Source organism: Pecten maximus, chromosome 11 (assembly GCF_902652985.1).
Source record: "Pecten maximus chromosome 11, xPecMax1.1, whole genome shotgun sequence".
Taxonomy (NCBI): Eukaryota; Metazoa; Mollusca; class Bivalvia; order Pectinida; family Pectinidae; genus Pecten; species Pecten maximus.
Genome location: NC_047025.1, coordinates 28,944,660 through 28,961,742, shown reverse-complemented (window position 1 = coordinate 28,961,742; position 17,083 = coordinate 28,944,660). Strand labels below are relative to the sequence as shown.

Here is a 17,083-nt window from a genome sequence, read left to right as displayed (position 1 = left end):
AGTGGTTGTTGGATATGGAATTTATTTCACACGAGTAAGTTATTTTTTAAAAGTTACAAAAAACACGAGCTTTAGCGAGTGTTTTTTGCAACTTTTAAAAAATAACTTACGAGTGTGAAATAAATTCCATATCCAACAATTTCGAGTCGTGTGACCTGTTTCTACCACAATAATATCGGCTTGAATCAAAGGGAAACGTGGCCAAGTATAATTTCGCGTATGCAAATAAAGTGTACCGGTGACGTCCGGAACCCGGTGATGTGACGTCATTAGATTATTGATGACGTCAATAACAATTGCAGCTTGGGTCAAAGTTCACCGTGTTAGCCTATCGAAATGCGTACAGAGTTTATACCACGTGTGGTATAAACAGATTGTTAATCAACAGCTGTAATGATTAACTGATGGTCTGAGAGTTGAATAACACGGGGTATTGTGGTAGAAGTAATATTTCAGACTTTTGTTTGAATACCTTTATATATGTAGAATTTCTATATCAAATATACTGCAGTATAAATGCATAATCTTATGTATAGTTCCAGTGTCAAAATGGTGATCTATGTTATTGTCAATTAGCATTATATTGCCAGTTTTTAATTCATATTATGATAATTGATAATAATTACTCTTTGTAATCACATTTATGTACGTGTATCGTTGTCATATTTCCGATGCAGATATGTGATAATCTTGTATTATTTTAGCTATAAACAGTGTTCTCTTCATAAATTAAATGTATCGGTCCATATGATTTCAATAAGTTCGGATGTAATTCAGACTTTATTGACACATTCTTTATAGGTTGCATATATTATTGTTTAAATGTATATTTGTAAACGCTATATTATCATTATTGTTGTGGTGATATATTTAATTGTATTCTGAATAAATGTCAAGAACTGGATCCTTAGTTTTTCTTTCTTATTCTTCCATGAGGTAATTCGAAGTCTTTGCTAGTTACCTCCCTTCGAATATACTTCGTTTCAATTTCAGAACTGGGAACCGAAATCAGCACTAATCAAGTTGGCTAAGAATCTTTTAAATGTCATAATTAATCTTGCCATGCATTTAGCTCGACATTAAAGGGTGTTTTTGGGTAGGTTTAATGTGTTTTTGGGTGGTTTTGGGGTGTTTTTGGGTAAATCGTCGCGTCAAATATAGTCTTTGCTTGTTGAGTTACCTCCCTTCGAATATACATTTTACAATTTCAGAACGGAGAACGTAAATCAGCACTAATCAGGTTGGCGAAGGACCTTTTAAATGTCATAATTAATGTTGCCATGCATTTATCTCGACATTTAAAGGTGTTTTTGGGTAGATTTAAGGTGTTTTTGGGTGGTTTTGGGGTGTTTTTGGGTGTTTTTGGGTAAATCGTCGCGTTTTTGGGTGTTTTTGGGTAAATCGTCGCGCCCCGTGAGAATGCGAGCGAGCTAATGAGCGGATGTGATGTAACGTGTATGTAAACCTGTTTGTAGTGTACGTATTGTCTATTTATGGAATGCGAGTGTTGAATGTTGGGTAGTTTTACCTGGCGCACTGGTCACTTATGAACAGAGCGGTCAGAGGGACAACATCGTATATTGGTAATCATAGCCAGCATAGAGACGAAAAGATGTAGCGAACACTAGAGTCATTAAACGTAAGTACCTGTGTAAAAATATATATAAGCGTAATGTAATATAGTATCTTTTATATAATATATTTGATTAAAGGTAGTATTTTTGTTAAAAGTAAAGTTGATATTCTGGAAATTAATTCAGATTTCGGGCGTGGTCGTATTACGCGAGTGATTTCAATGAAGCATGGTTTTAATGTGTGCATTATTTTATTCATATAGCTTATTAACTGAACGTTAAGACGAGTACAGAGGACTCGGCGGACATAGTCCGGGAAAACCCTCTTCATACTGAAGAGGTGGGTATTTTAATGTAATTAAGATAAATGAATGATAATTGTATAAATAATGTAAGAGCTGCTATTTCTATATAATGTATAGATTGATTAAAACAGTTTTAATGTAGATATTCGCCAATTGTAATTAATGTAACTGACTACGGTCAGGGAGATACTTTGTCTCATTGTATAATTGCGTGAATTATCATTATGTATAAATATATGGTAATATGATGTATTTCATGTTACAGGGTTATTTGTATAATAATAAATATTGGAAACAAGAACCCGGAGTTGTATTATTGAAGAAATAAGACGACTATTACATAACTCATGTGTGACACAGAATACAAGGTAATGATACATTTTACACGATAGTCATTTGATGTAAATGTCGGTATTTTTAATCTGTGTTTGTAAATTGTTGAACATTGCGTCAGTTACTAAGTAAGAAACAGAAAGCAGTGGCCCTGAACTCTTGACAGTAATACGCTTTATTGTAACTTAGGCTAGGCCTAAATTGTTGATATCTGCTGAATTGCATGGAAGGTTCCAGATAGTTAAACCTGGGTTAATATATAAATTAATATTGCTGGTGTAATCCCGGCATCAGGATTAGCACGGCTAGATGACTGCTGGTCGTACCGATGGAGCTGCAATGGGGATGAGTTTAACATCACCAGACCTATTAGAACATAACGTCGTTATTTTTGTTAATCTTAAGAAGTTGTATTTGCCATCAATAAGATTCAGCTATTTTATTGGTTCTGATAGGCACCTACTTTCACTTTGGCTCAATTTCTTGGTCGACCATTCACATTTCATTTCCATACATAGACCAGTTTGGGTTGTCATATTGCAGTCATTTGTATAAAGCTTGTGACCAGCAGGCCTACTCGGTGATTATTTTATGTTGTTCCACGAAATGTTCTAGTCTATATATACTACAGTATATGTACAGTTTCTTTCAGCCATGGATTTATTTAATGCTTTATTACCTATAAGTGGTATACTGTTGTATTTCAATTAGACTGAAGAGATACATGTATATAGCTGTATATTTTGTAATTTGGGGAATTGTAATGACTGATTGCCATATTTACAATCAGAACTGCTTTTGTATTATTATTATTATTGAAAACATTTTTCATCAGGAAAATGTAATTTACATTTCAGAATGGAAAAAAGAAAGAACAAAAAAAATGACATCTTGTGGATTTGAATGAATATGACATGGCTAATGGAAGGAAACACATTCGACCGCTCATCTTTGGCACTCAGTCAGAATTTAAGTTCCGAGGTGGAAAACCAAAGCCAATCCGTGTCTTTGATGGTAATTATATAATTTCACAGAACAATGCCTTGAAAATACAGATTTTGGTATTCACCAGGTATACGAGTCTATGAAAGAGGTCAGAAATAATGTTACAACAGAGTCCTGAAATATAATAGATTTCAGAGATAAAAAAAATACTCTTACATATCCTTTTTTATTGCATAGCTCATTTTTTTTTTTTTTTTTTTGTCTTTTTTTAATTGATGTACTGATGTACATTGTATTATTTATTAGTGTAAAAGGAATGGGTCAATGTGACTTAATTGTACATATTGTTAAATATGGTCTCTGTCACTCGGCTAACTCAGCATGTTTCTTTGGCTCAGGAGGTAGAGCTATAGCTATCACACTAGAGACCCAGATTCTATTCCTCTTGGGGCACTCAGCAGAAATCCGTTTTTCCCTGTTCTTTCACACAATAAATTAGTAAATTTTGATAGGTACATCTGTCCTTTGTATAGCTAATATAAATCAATGTAAGTGGTCGATGGTTGACAATATGTTTACTGAGGTTAGGGACTGTGAACTCTCCCTTTGAATTATCAGGATTCAGATTTGCCAATTTTGGGAAAATAACATTCTGCCAATTCTACTTTGAAATTGAAGTATTTATAGATAATGTAAACTTGACTTTTAAATTTGATGCTGCATGCGTTATAGCATTATACATTTGACCTACAGATTCTGACCTTGAGGTTGATGGACCACCACAAGAGTCCCCAAGGGCTGAGGGACCTGGTAAGGAGGAGGCGGCCTTGGTGCCACGGTCTGTACCATCACATCTACTCATGATATCCATCCTGGAACAGCTGTGTGTGGCTTATGCCAAGGATGAAGTTAAGGGGAGAGAACTCTTTAAGAGTAAGTACATTGTTAGTTGAGTAATCTAGAGAAGGGAATTTGCCTGGTATGTAATGCCTTATGATTGAATGAGACAGTTCTTTTCTACATTTTCTGCTAAATTAGACAATGAGAAAACTATTGCGCCAATTACATTGTACATTATAATTACCAGGTACCTGTACTGGTAATCCTGATCTTTTCAAACTTTTTTTTCACGTTTTACTTGCTTTTGGAGACCATGTTTTACTTGCTTTTGGAGACCATCTGACTCATTTTGCACTGCAGACCAGGAGATATACTAGTTCTAAGATTAACACGCTGTATTTTGACTTCTTTGTTGTAGTGATCAGTGATAGATTAACATGCTGTATTTTGACTTTTTGTTGTAGTGATCAGTGATCACCTGATTGAGATGAATGTTGTCTCCCCTAAGACTGTGCTGGATGAGATGGGAAGCATCAGAACTCAATACAGATACTTCATGCACAATGTGCTCAAGGCGGCCATGTTGAAACTCACATCGGTAAAATCTTTATATTCTCTGAAATCCTCTCTCTAGTGATCAAAGATTCATCAGAAATCATTACAAGGCAGAGATAGTATCAATAGTAATAGGGAAAATATAAACTATGAATACAAAAGCAATACAGTTAAGTTTATGGTATTTATTTATGTTATTCTATTTTTGTCGTACAATGAACTCAGGCAGCCAGCATGTATTAAACTCTGTCTCAATGTAGCAAGTGTTCAAACTTGTAATGTTAAAAAAAAAATTTGCTCTTAATTGTTTTATTTTTAACCTTTAACAAATAGAGAAACTTATAACTTTTAAAAACACTTTGATTGCAAGTCTAGACACATTTATTTAAAAGCCCAGAGGAAGAAAATTATATGGGTGTTAATTAAATATAAGTATGTCTTAACTAAGGATTTATGATTAGAATTTATTCCGACATTCTTATGGAGATCATATAGTGTCTCAGGTCTGATTCTGTTGGAAATGTACACATTCTCATATCTGACTGTTTATGCATCCAATGGCATTTAAATGCCTTGAGTCTGATCATGTACAGAGGTATTATAAACTTCTGAAGTCCTGCATACCCCACATGTATATCTGACTCTGTGGCCTTTAATTCAGAGGTTTATGATGCTTTCAGCAAAGGACAGTTAAGGCATTACCATCAGCGGGACAAGTGAGCGGTGACATCATTAGGTAGGTTGATACAGCACAGGGTTTATAAGAAGATGGATGATTATAGAATAGTCTGTAATCACAAAAATTCAATAAAATAACAAGAGAAATAATATATAAAGTGATTATCTGGTATTATTTTTTTCACCTTGCAAAACTCTTTTTGAACAGTGTGAATATATCCCCTGTGGAGATCATTCAGTGACTGGTAATGCTGACTTTATTTTTTATTTTTTATTTTTTTGTAAAATTTCACGAGGTCATGTATACATGTTTTGCAAAGCTCAGGAGTTTATTAGAAGTAAAAAATAAACACCTTTCATAGACACTGAAATTGAATAGTTATGCGATGCATTATTTCTTCGTCCTCCCATTAATTCGGATTCAATGTTCTGTGTTGCTTTTCTGTGTTTCAGTTAATTAGAAACAACCTGTAGCTGTGCATTATGTCTCCCTTTCATTATAACATGTGTATGTTAATGCGTTATATTGTTTTTGATAGGTTAGAAACTCAGCAATATTCTTTGCTGTCATCTGATGAACTGACACAGATGCAGACATCCCGGTATAAGTCAGAATTCACAGAGACCTCTCGTATAGGAAAAGGTGGATTCGGGACTGTATATAAGGTAAACAAACTAGTTGAAATGAAAAAAAAATGATTGAAGATGTTGTGAGTGTATTAATACAATGGATGATCAATTTTCAGCATTGAAAGGTTCAATTTTGTATTTTGGAAATGTTAGCTGCATTGATATTTATATATATTCATAATATTGTATTAATTGTTGGCAGATATAAAGTTAAAGGTATGTATGGGTATATAAACTTTGATGTGTGTTTTGTCAGTATTATTTTTGATTGATTAACCAGTAATTCTATCTATTATAGGCCACACACAAATTGGATCGGACTTCCTATGCCATTAAGAAAATACGGTTCAAACATTCAAAACCAGAAATATGGCTGAAGGTTTGTATTGTCAAATATGAAATTAAGTAAAGACACATATATCTAGATTTTTTATCCACATTCTACATTTTGTTTCAACTTCCCAGAAATCCAATTAGGAGCAAATCTGCCTCATAAAGCCATAATCTGTGTATGTTTTAAGTGGATAATGAAAGTTGATAGAACTTCATTTTGTGCATGTATCAATTAATCAATTATGGAATTTGATTGGAATTGATTGTGTAACCAATTATATTTTAATCAACATTAGTCATTGAGACAATTAACACTGGTTCAAATTACCATAAAATCTCTGCAGTGAAAAAATTGATAGAATCTACTGAGCATTACAGTATATCCCCTCTGTACAGCAGGATGCCATTCATATAGAACTCTATTGATATTCTGGAATAGTAGATGCTTTATTTTAGACTCATTATTTTGATCAGGTTTTAAGAGAAGTGAAAGCTCTGGCGACTTTGCGTCACTCCAATATTGTGGGGTACAATGCTGCCTGGCTGGAACAACAAACCAGAGATTCTGATGGTGAGTTTACACAGGGTATGGACAAAGGAGAGAGAAGTAGAGTAAAAAATTGATGCAAGAAGATGAATATGGCGCAGGTTTAATGAAGAATTTATACTGAGTATGGAGAGAGAGCATATATGAAGGGTTCATGTTTTGAAGTTATATGTACTTCTGCTAGAAACCATGAACCAAGAGAGCCTTGTAGCCTTCAGATCCCAAGTCAGATATGGTGTGAATTCAAAGGAGAATTTTGAGGTTCAGATACAAAAATGTACAATTGGTATCAAGAACTCAAAACTTTGCAGGAACACATTCACAATAAGCCAATCAAATCTAGACAGGAAGATACACTAATTACCAAAGTACATGTGAATTTTCAGGGAGAGCTCTATAGGAAGTAACACAATAAGACTAATGTATTGGGTATTGTTTTTTATGTCCTTTTTGTTAAAAGAAACTTATACAATGACATTTTCTTGAAGGAAAATATTAAATGATATATGTATGTAATAGCAATGCTTGTAATAATGGATAAATACCATTCGATTGCAGGTTACACCAATGTAAAAGACCAACAAGGGGGTAACGAAGAAAGGTAAAAAAGTACTTATAATTTAATATGTTATCTATGTAATATGTTATCTATGTGTGACTTTTGTCTATCACGTCTCGGTTTACACCGTGTACTAGCTCAGTCGGTTAAAGTGTTGGCCTGCGTAACTTCAGGTGAAGATCTAAAGTGGATGATATGACACTTAATTCCTACCCCTAGTGGTTTGTGTTTCCCGGGAAGCTGAGAAACAAACCGGTCTGTGCTGTCATGAAAGTGTCCATGGGCAAGACATTTTTAATACCCTAATTACTCTGGATGGCATGCGACAGGTCTCTATTATGTTGTTCATTGAGGTAGCCACCAGCTACTACGGGACCCTCAAAACAACCCTGGCTGTTTGCAGGGAGAGAAGCCCAACAAACAAACACTTACCTGTACATGTACGGGAGAGAATGGTTCCAAACAATAGAGGATATATGCAAAGTTTTCCTATATAAATGTTCCTCAGAAGTATTAGTAATGGCTAATTGTAGATGTCTCTGTTGATTGAGAGGCCACCGGCCATGTAAGTGCAGGTTAGGGGGCCCCGATAGCTCAGTTGGTTAGAGCACCAACCACATAAACGCAGGTGAGGGGGCCACAATAGCTCACTTGGTTAGAGCACCGGCCACGATAGCTCACTTGGTTACAGAGCCAGTCACTTAAACGCAGGTGAAGGTCCTTGATGCATGGTTCGACGCCCCCTGCATGTGTCGGTTTGTGTTTCTCAGGAAGCTGAGAAATGGACCAGTCTGAGTTGTCATGGTTGTGTCCTTGGGCAAGACACTTCACCCTAATTGCTCTGGGTGGCATACGACAGGCCTTATGTATGTTGTTCAGTGAGATAGTCACCAACTACTACTAGGAGACCCTGCCTCAAAATGACCCTGGCTGTTCATGGGGCGATAAACCCAGCAAACAAACTTTTGATGATTCAATTTTTAATGTAATCAATATATATGTACATGTATTAACAAAGACATATCAGTAATTGTACATCATCAAAATCAGAAGAATATTTATATATTTTTCAATTTTCAGTGGCAGTGATTCTGAAGATGGCATAGTGTTCATGTCTCATTCCAAAAAATCAGTTGTGACTTCTAGCAGGATCCAATTTGGTTCCCCTGGGAAAATTACAGAGCTTTCTGACAGCAGTGGTACAGACAATAGCACTACAGAGGATTCTTGTCAATCTTGTGACAGACAATCTAGCAAAGAAGGAGCAGGACACTTTAATTTATTTTCTCTTCAAAGGCAAGAGGCATTTTCTGGAAATTCAATCAAACAGGTTTCCAAGAGAAAGATAGTGGAATCGTACATTGATGGTGTCCCCAATAATATTTCTTTTTCTCAAAAAGAAGTTGCTATAAGAAATAAGTTTTCACTAGATACAAGTGCCAAATTTGACAAGACTGATGTGAGCATGTTCTGGAGTCAAGGTTTTGTGACCAGGAGGAGTCTAAGCTGTGATCCAGTTATCAATGGGGAAAGAGTAACCACACACTCACAAGAAGATAACTGTCAATACTCAGAAGACATCATTAATTCCAAGGTAATACAGACATTTAAATAGTGGACCATAAAGCAGTATTAATCTGTACAGGTGTCAGATGTTTATTAATTTATTCAAAAGTCAATCTAACTCCATGAAAGTTTAACTGTAAGCCATAGAATATAGCCTATTTCCAGGCTGGTATAATTAAACCCTCCCTGTTCCCTTTCATCTTTTGCTTTCTCTGTTCTTTATAAAATCGCTAGCCTCTAATCTATTTTGTGTGAAGCATACTTGTTGAACTTTTCCATTTCTTTCTCCATTTCTGTGCCTGATCCATTCACTCCTTCTGTCGTGGGATATATCCTTCCTCTTTATGGTCTCATGGCTGTCATAATTTGCTGTGGAGTCATTGACCCATTTTTATGTGAATGACAACTTCCCCTTCTCTGTCAATAGAATATATTGTACATGAGCATATTAAGTCTATTACTACAATGATAATACAACTCATATTTTAGATGCATGTCTGCCTGTTCATACAAATGGAGCTGTGTAGCGTGACCCTGGACCAATGGATCAGGAAAAGAAATAACATGTGTAGCTGTTTACGAGGTTAGTGCTCGGCTATCTAGAGATACTCAAATAATAGAATCTTCATACATTAAGTGATGTAAAAGTATACTGTATATGATTGAAGACTATAAATGAATAATACAATTGCACCATACAGCAGTTTTATCATTAAGTGATGCTAGGGGCCAAAGATGGGATATATAGAGGTTAGGTAAAATGAAAATAGTCCTAACCAGGTATTAATATATAGAAGGGGACACTACTGCATACCAATTCAATTAGATATTGCTGGATTTTAAAATCCTTTATCATGTACATTTTAAGGAATTTTAATTGGTTTTATTCACATATTTATATAAATGCAATAAATTAATAGAATTCATGAAATTTTCATTAAAACAATGGGGTTTTGAGGATATTTTAATGGGCATGCAAAAGTGGGAAATGCATTAACCTCTTTATCTTAGCAATGTAGGATATCAGATAATTTTTACAAGAACAGGAAACAAGTGTGTATACCGAACCAGTGTCACTATTCTTACTTCATTACACACAGAATGAATTATCTTTATTACCTCCATATATGAACATGAATTTTACAAAAATGAACATAAGATTTATGCATATGATGGCTATCACTGGTGCCTGTATCATTATTTATAAGAATTTAGATGTGGACTGCAGGGACTAAAATCCACAGCAGAACTTACCATCCAATAGTCTCCAGGGATTTTACAAAAGACATTCATGTTAATATAGTGCCTTCAAGTGTATTGGGTGTTATGTTTTTGGCCCATGAGAAAGTAAATTGATGGATTGTCTTATTTTTCAGATTTCAGAAATGAGTACTCTACACTGAACCTAAAGATATTTAAACAAATTTTGAAAGGTGTGGATTTCATACATTCACAGGGTCTCATCCACAGAGATCTCAAGGTAAATCAAATTGATGTTCTTGTTAATGGAAAAGTGAAGGATAAAATGAAGCATAGTACTTTTACAGCTGATATTATGTCTTCTTTTCAGAACCATGTAACTCTGTAAATTGATATCTTAGTTGCAAAGTTTATATTAATTTGGATAATCATGTCTTTTTTTGTTGTGCTTTAAATACTGTTTGTTTTACTTTTTAGCCAAAAAACATCTTCATTAATGAACCCGAGAACCATGTGAAAATTGGTGATTTTGGTCTGGCAAAGGACGATCTGTTGTCTTCATCAGATGATAGCTTTTTGCTCACTCCAACACCAGACTCTACAGGTAATCTTTGTTCACTCACTTCCAGACTCTACAGGTAATCTTTGTTCACTCACTTCCAGACTCTACAGGTAATCTTTGTTCACTCCAACACCAGACTCTACAGGTAATCTTTGTTCACTCACTACCAGACTCTACAGGTAATCTTTGTTCACTCACTACCCGACTCTACAGGTAATCTTTCTGTTCACTCACTACCCGACTCTACAGGTAATCTTTGTTCACTCACTACCAGACTCTACAGGTAATCTTTGTTCACTCACTACTCGACTCTACAGGTAATCTTTCTGTCACTACCTGACTCTACAGGTAATCTTTGTTCACTCACTACCTGACTCTACAGGTAATCTTTGTTCACTCACTACCCGACTCTACAGGTAATCTTTGTTCACTCACTACCCGACTCTACAGGTAATCTTTGTTCACTCACTACCCGACTCTACAGGTAATCTTTCTGTTCACTCACTACCCGACTCTACAGGTAATCTTTGTTCACTCACTACCAGACTCTACAGGTAATCTTTGTTCACTCACTACTCGACTCTTCAGGTAATCTTTCTGTCACTACCTGACTCTACAGGTAATCTTTGTTCACTCACTACCTGACTCTACAGGTAATCTTTGTTCACTCACTACCCGACTCTACAGGTAATCTTTGTTCACTCACTACCCGACTCTACAGGTAATCTTTGTTCACTCACTACCTGACTCTACAGGTAATCTTTGTTCACTCACTAACCGACTCTACAGGTAATCTTTGTTCACTCACTACCCGACTCTACAGGTAATCTTTGTTCACTCACTACCCAACTCTACAGGTAATCTTTCTGTCACTACCTGACTCTACAGGTAATCTTTCTGTTCACTCACTACCCAACTCTACAGGTAATCTTTCTGTCACTACCTGACTCTACAGGTAATCTTTCTGTTCCTCACTACCTGACACTACAGGTAATCTTTCTGTCAGTGGACATCATTGTGATGTATATTTCCAGATTTTAATTTTGCACTTAAAATACTGACCATTGGGCTCTTTTAGTTTATCGTGGTCCAAAGATTTTACCATTAGATCGGAGTGGTTATTTTTTTTGATAAGGATGGACCTTGTGATGCTGCTTTTTAAGCAAAATCTTTCAAGCCCTATAACATCTGTAAATCCATCAGAATTCATGTCTTTGAAATGTGAATTCAAAATTCAAACGATCAGCTCTTGATAAATGGTGAAAATAATAAAACTTGTGTTTGACAGTTCTTGAAATGGTTATGCATAATGTAAATGTTTGTTTTTTTTCATTGACAGATGATATTTCATGGACTGACCATACGTCCGGTGTTGGTACAAGAACATATGCCTCACCAGAACAGCTAAAAGGCCACACGTATAACAACAAGGTAAGTAATACATAGTCTCCTGTTGTGAAGGACAACATTAGTAAATCTTTATATCAGGTAAGGACAATCTTTGTAACCAGGTAAGGACAATCTTTGTAACCAGGTAAGGACAATCTTTTTAACCAGGTAAGGACAATCTTTGTAACCAGGTAAGGGCGATCTCTGTAACCAGGTAAGTTCCATCTTTGTAACCAGGTAAGGACAATCTTTGTAACCAGGTAAGGGCAATCTTTTTAACCAGATAAGGACGATCGTTGTAACCAGGTAAGGACAATCGTTGTAACCAGGTAAGGACAATCTTTGTAACCAGGTAAGGACAATCTTTGTAACGGTAAGGACAATCTTTGTAACCAGGTAAGGACAATCTTTATAACCAGGTAAGGACGATCTTTGTAACCATGTATGGACAATGGATAACCAGGAACATGTATATATAGAGGTTACACAACGAGTGGTTGTTGGATATGGAATTTATTTTTTTTACTTTCACGCGACCCTCTGTATAGCGACCACCTATCTAATGTGACTATAACAACCACTGATTTTGGAACGGCGGTTGCTCATTTGTTTTCTATAGCAACATGTAAATTTTTGGATATTGTTTTATTCTACTAAACAGTAATCCACCTTACTTTCCAGTGTGATATGTACAGCCTTGGAGTACTGTTGTATGAGATATGTAACAAGTTTGATACAGATATGGAGAAATCTCGGCACCTTGTCAGTTTACGGGATGGCCATTTGGACGAGGATTTTATGGACAACTGTCCTTCTCAGGTAACATTAGATTTGAATTTTTAAAATATCGCTTTTAACAGATAAAAATGAGCTTCCATAGATCTGTGTCCAAATATGATATTTAACTTTTTATATTTTTTTTTATTAGAATTTTGCCAAAATCATGTTCAGATAAGTATTCTTATCTTTATTTTGAGAATTTTATTTTTAAAATGAAAAAGAAAAGTTACTTTAGTTGTTTTTATTTTTGTGAGGCTTTTGAAATACTGTTATGTATGTTCATCAGAACATTTTGAAATATTTAAATCCTGAACCATATTTAGTTTATAGCCTGTAGATATAGTTATTTGTAAGACTTACATTTGCATGGTGACCAGTTTTACACAGTATTATATATACACACCTAATGTTTGTTGATAGGCTAGTGCTGTGAGGAAACTGACATCTGCCATCCCCCACCACCGCCCAACAGCTAAGGAGCTTCTACAGAGCGAACTCTTCCTAACTAAAGACCAGGTAAGATGATCTTTACAAGTGAACCTATAATGTTTTGATGTCTTTAGGTAAAGATGACTATATATATAGACATAAAGTTAAAATACATAACTAACAGTATAAGATAACGTGTAATATTTTACTTTACTCTCATGCTGGTTTCACCATCAACTATCCTGGTGTGATTCAAAACTGCCTCGAGAACATTGCCTTGAAGAGTAGTCTAATTTTAGCACTACGTTGGAAGCATACCGAATTATTAGTTATTTTCCAATGAGTTCTGAATGTTTTGGCAGGTATCTTCATCGCAATACACTGTCAATGTCAGACTGGCTGATTGACTGACCAGAAAACGAAACTGCTGATACATTTGACAGTACAAATGTGCTATTGAAACAACCAAAAAAGTGAAACTAAGTAAACTTTTTTCTGTTGCTCTTGCAATTTTGTTTTTAATAATCTTATAGCACCCATATTTAGATAATTCATTTCTTTTAACAATTTTTCCTGGAAACTTAAGACTTCGGTATACAGCTTAACAATTGGTGGTTTTGCACCAATGTCTATAGTTTTGCCATTCATTTAGTCCATAATATAATTCCTTACCAGCAAGTTTTGTTTCGTGAGGTAGTAATCAACCATGCAAGGTAATACACGATCAGAATCCTCAATGATGAGACCAGCACCAGAGTATTATAATTCATCTACAGAACTGTTCCATTTATTAGTCCCCTACTGGTTAGGTTTTCCTCCTCGTCTATCTGTCTCTCCGTCCGTCTGTCAGTCCATCCACTCAGTTTTCCGTACTTTTCTCAGCCATGCTTCAAGTTATATTGGTGAAAGTTGGTACATGCTTGTTTAACAAAACATTTGTTGTTGAAAAGTTGAGTGTTGGAAATAAATTAGAAGACAGAAATTACAAACGGCAAACATTTTTTTACATACATATCAGGAAATGATGAAATGAAAAAAAATTACCTTGACAAGGGAAGTAACTATATAATGACAATGTCACATCTACAAAATGTTCATACAAAGGATCGAGCCTCATCATGGAAAGTTGCTCTTCTTTGCAGCTAGGACTTATTCAGTGGCTTGATACATTGGACATTGCCTTTACAGGTTCAAAAGACAGTAAATGGAAAGGATAGATAGTTTAATTTTTAGCTCACCTGGACCAAAGGTCCAGTGAGCTTATGTCATGGCGCGGCGTCCATCGTCCGTTCGTCTGTCAACATTTGCTTCAAATCGCTACTTGTCAAAAAGTTCTTATTGGATTTTGACCAAATTTGGTCAGAAACATCCTTGGCAGAAAGGGATCAGATTTTGCATAAATGGTGACTCTGACCCCCAAGGGGCCGGAGAGGCAGGGGCCCTATAGGGGAAATAGAGGTAATGCCTTTAAATCGCGCTACTAGTCATAAAGTTATGAATGGATTTGAACCCAATTTGGTCTGAAGCATCCTTGGGGGAAGGGGAACAGATTTTGCATAGCTGGTAGCTCTGACCCCGAGGTTCCGAAGGGGTGTGGCCCCATAGGGGAAATAGAGGTAATTCCTTTAAATCACTACTTGTCATAAAGTTATGAATGGATTTGAACCCAATTTAGTCAGAAACATCCTTGGGGGAAGGGGAACAGATTTTGCATAAATGGTGACACTGACCCCCAAAGGGACAAAGGGGTGGGCCCCACAGGGGAAATAAACGTAATTCATCTAAATCTCTACTAGTCATAAAGTGATGAATGCATGTTCTAATAACAATTCTTGAGATCTTTCAGACCTTAGAGAGTCTGGACTTCATTATTTCTTTTGTTGGGATCCCCACACTATAACCATATATAGCATTGTTTGAGATTTACAAATAAAAACGAATTGAACTAATCCAACCAGGTGAGCGATACAGGCCCCATGGGCCTCTTTAATTTATCAGTAGATAATATAATGTAATAATATTGGTCTGCAATATTATGAAAAACATGTTCCTCCAAGTGATATCATTATATGTTTTATTAATATTATTTTAGGTTATTGCTCAAATGAAGAAAATAATGGATCAGAAAGATGCAGAAATCCAGCGACTAAAACATCTGCTTGAGCAGAAGGACCGTCAACTAAGCCGACTACAGGACGAGGCAGACAAACCTCTGCCTAACCTCAGCCTCCCTTCTGGACTTACATTCACACCACACAAACCCAAGTTCTGATAGAGGGCTTTGTCCAACCTCACATATGTAACTATCAGATACAAAATTGTGCAATTTCTTAGAATAAAACATCTGTGTGAAACCATTACCATGGATACTTTGTATGCACCATGTGCCTTCAGCTTTTAGATATTCTGTGATTCTATATGTTTGGTGCAAAATAAAAAAATAAATTATTTTTCTTGTACAGTTCTTAGAATCTCGGTTACTGTGTTATATACTCGTGTATGATTGTGTCTTAGATAGTTGGTGATGATGAAATTGTATACATGCCTGGAATGTAAACACCAAATATATACACTATAACCTTATTAAGTGATAGTGAAGGTGACATTAACCTGTTTTCTGCGATTCCCTTGCCAGCAGTTAGAAATGTGTCTCAAGATATTTGTAAAATTCATGTCACTTTCGACTGGTTGAAAGTCTTGTCATTTTAGAATATATGAAAGTTGGTTGTAGGAAATCTGTATCATTGAGAAATCCAGGTCAGTTTGAGTTTTAATTCTTATCACTTTACTTCTATGTAACTTACACCATATCTACCAATTTCCTTACAAACCATGTACAGTAATAGTAAAATGTCTAGCTAACCATATCCATTCCAATTTTGAATGATTCCTCTGTTGATTTAGAGTAAGACATTAGATGTGTGGAAAGTTTGTGTTGCTTTCAAGTGCATGTACGTTTATTGTCATTTTAAGTACATGAAATTTGAACGGATGAAGTCTGCATCATTAAAAAATCTTAGTCATTGGAGTATATAATACCGGAGCCAATTTGAGTTTGAATGGTATCCTCAAAGACTTGCCGTGTGTTCCTTTATTTGGTTGGTACCAGTTGTACCAAATAGGTATGGAACCATTACATTTGTAATGGAACATAATTGAATGAGTGAGTTTCCAAGATGGCGACCGTCTCTACAAAGTTTATGGTTCAAACATAAAAAGCGATTATTTTTCTTTTTACAATGTAACAGAAGAAACAACATGATGCACATATAGCAGTCTCTAGTTATACAGGATGTAGAACTTCTGCTTCAACAGTGATCGTGATCATTTCTTTACCATATAATGGAAAACTTTAATGAAGTGACATTTTCTTTGGGAAGACGTGGTTTGGATTTATTGATGTGAAACCTTGGAAACATTAAGCTGGTAATGATGTATGATTTGTATCAACAGTAACATTATATAACTTTGACGTATACTGCATGTATCCGATTCCACTAGTGGTACACCAAGCTCTACCACTAATAAGCGCAGGTTCCTTTGTCCAGGATTATCAATACATTTAATTTCATATTGATAGCAATGTTTGTAAATGAGAATTATGTTAATCTAGTGTGATGTTGACCAAATTCATTTTCATGATACTGAGTGTATACATATACTGTACATGTATATACAAATTTGTATATCTTTTGTTCTTGTTATAAAAAATTGATAATAAATTTTATATAAAAAACTCACCATTTTCATTGTATTTATCCCCAAGAACTTATATTAGAAATTGAACCTATAGTTATACATTTTTGACAATGTTGAACATTCTTACTCCTCTCTACACTTCCGAATATATACATTTTG

General features: G+C 35.4%; 1 protein-coding gene across 3 annotated transcripts; it reads left to right on the top strand.

The window, feature by feature from the left end:
- The first annotated feature begins 1,397 nt into the window (after positions 1-1,397).
- On the top strand, positions 1,398-15,854 carry LOC117337549 (eukaryotic translation initiation factor 2-alpha kinase 1-like). Of its 3 annotated transcripts, XM_033898578.1 has the most exons (19): positions 1,398-1,639; positions 1,838-1,914; positions 2,145-2,247; positions 3,070-3,226; positions 3,911-4,090; positions 4,462-4,595; positions 5,233-5,288; positions 5,770-5,896; positions 6,159-6,239; positions 6,668-6,764; positions 7,299-7,341; positions 8,380-8,893; positions 9,355-9,448; positions 10,242-10,345; positions 10,543-10,669; positions 11,967-12,058; positions 12,698-12,835; positions 13,217-13,312; positions 15,318-15,854. In XM_033898578.1, the coding sequence occupies exons 4-19, from the start codon at positions 3,127-3,129 to the stop codon at positions 15,495-15,497; spliced, it is 2,163 nt and encodes a 720-aa protein (XP_033754469.1). In that variant the 5' UTR covers positions 1,398-1,639; positions 1,838-1,914; positions 2,145-2,247; positions 3,070-3,126; the 3' UTR covers positions 15,498-15,854. The 3 variants fall into 3 exon arrangements, with proteins under 3 accessions (XP_033754469.1, XP_033754468.1, XP_033754470.1); XM_033898577.1 differs by having other exon boundaries at positions 1,398-1,914; XM_033898579.1 differs by lacking the exons at positions 1,398-1,639; positions 1,838-1,914; positions 2,145-2,247 and adding an exon at positions 2,491-2,792.
- Positions 15,855-17,083: the final 1,229 nt, after the last annotated feature.

Excerpts from the sequence above, each read along its gene's own strand:
- LOC117337549 (XM_033898578.1), top strand. The coding sequence starts at position 3,127 with ATGGCTAATGGAAGGAAACACATTCGACCGCTCATCTTTGGCACTCAG. Across the intron at positions 5,289-5,769 it reads GTGAGCGGTGACATCATTAG|GTTAGAAACTCAGCAATATT; the intron begins GTAGGTTGATAC and ends TGTTTTTGATAG. Across the intron at positions 6,240-6,667 it reads AACCAGAAATATGGCTGAAG|GTTTTAAGAGAAGTGAAAGC; the intron begins GTTTGTATTGTC and ends TATTTTGATCAG.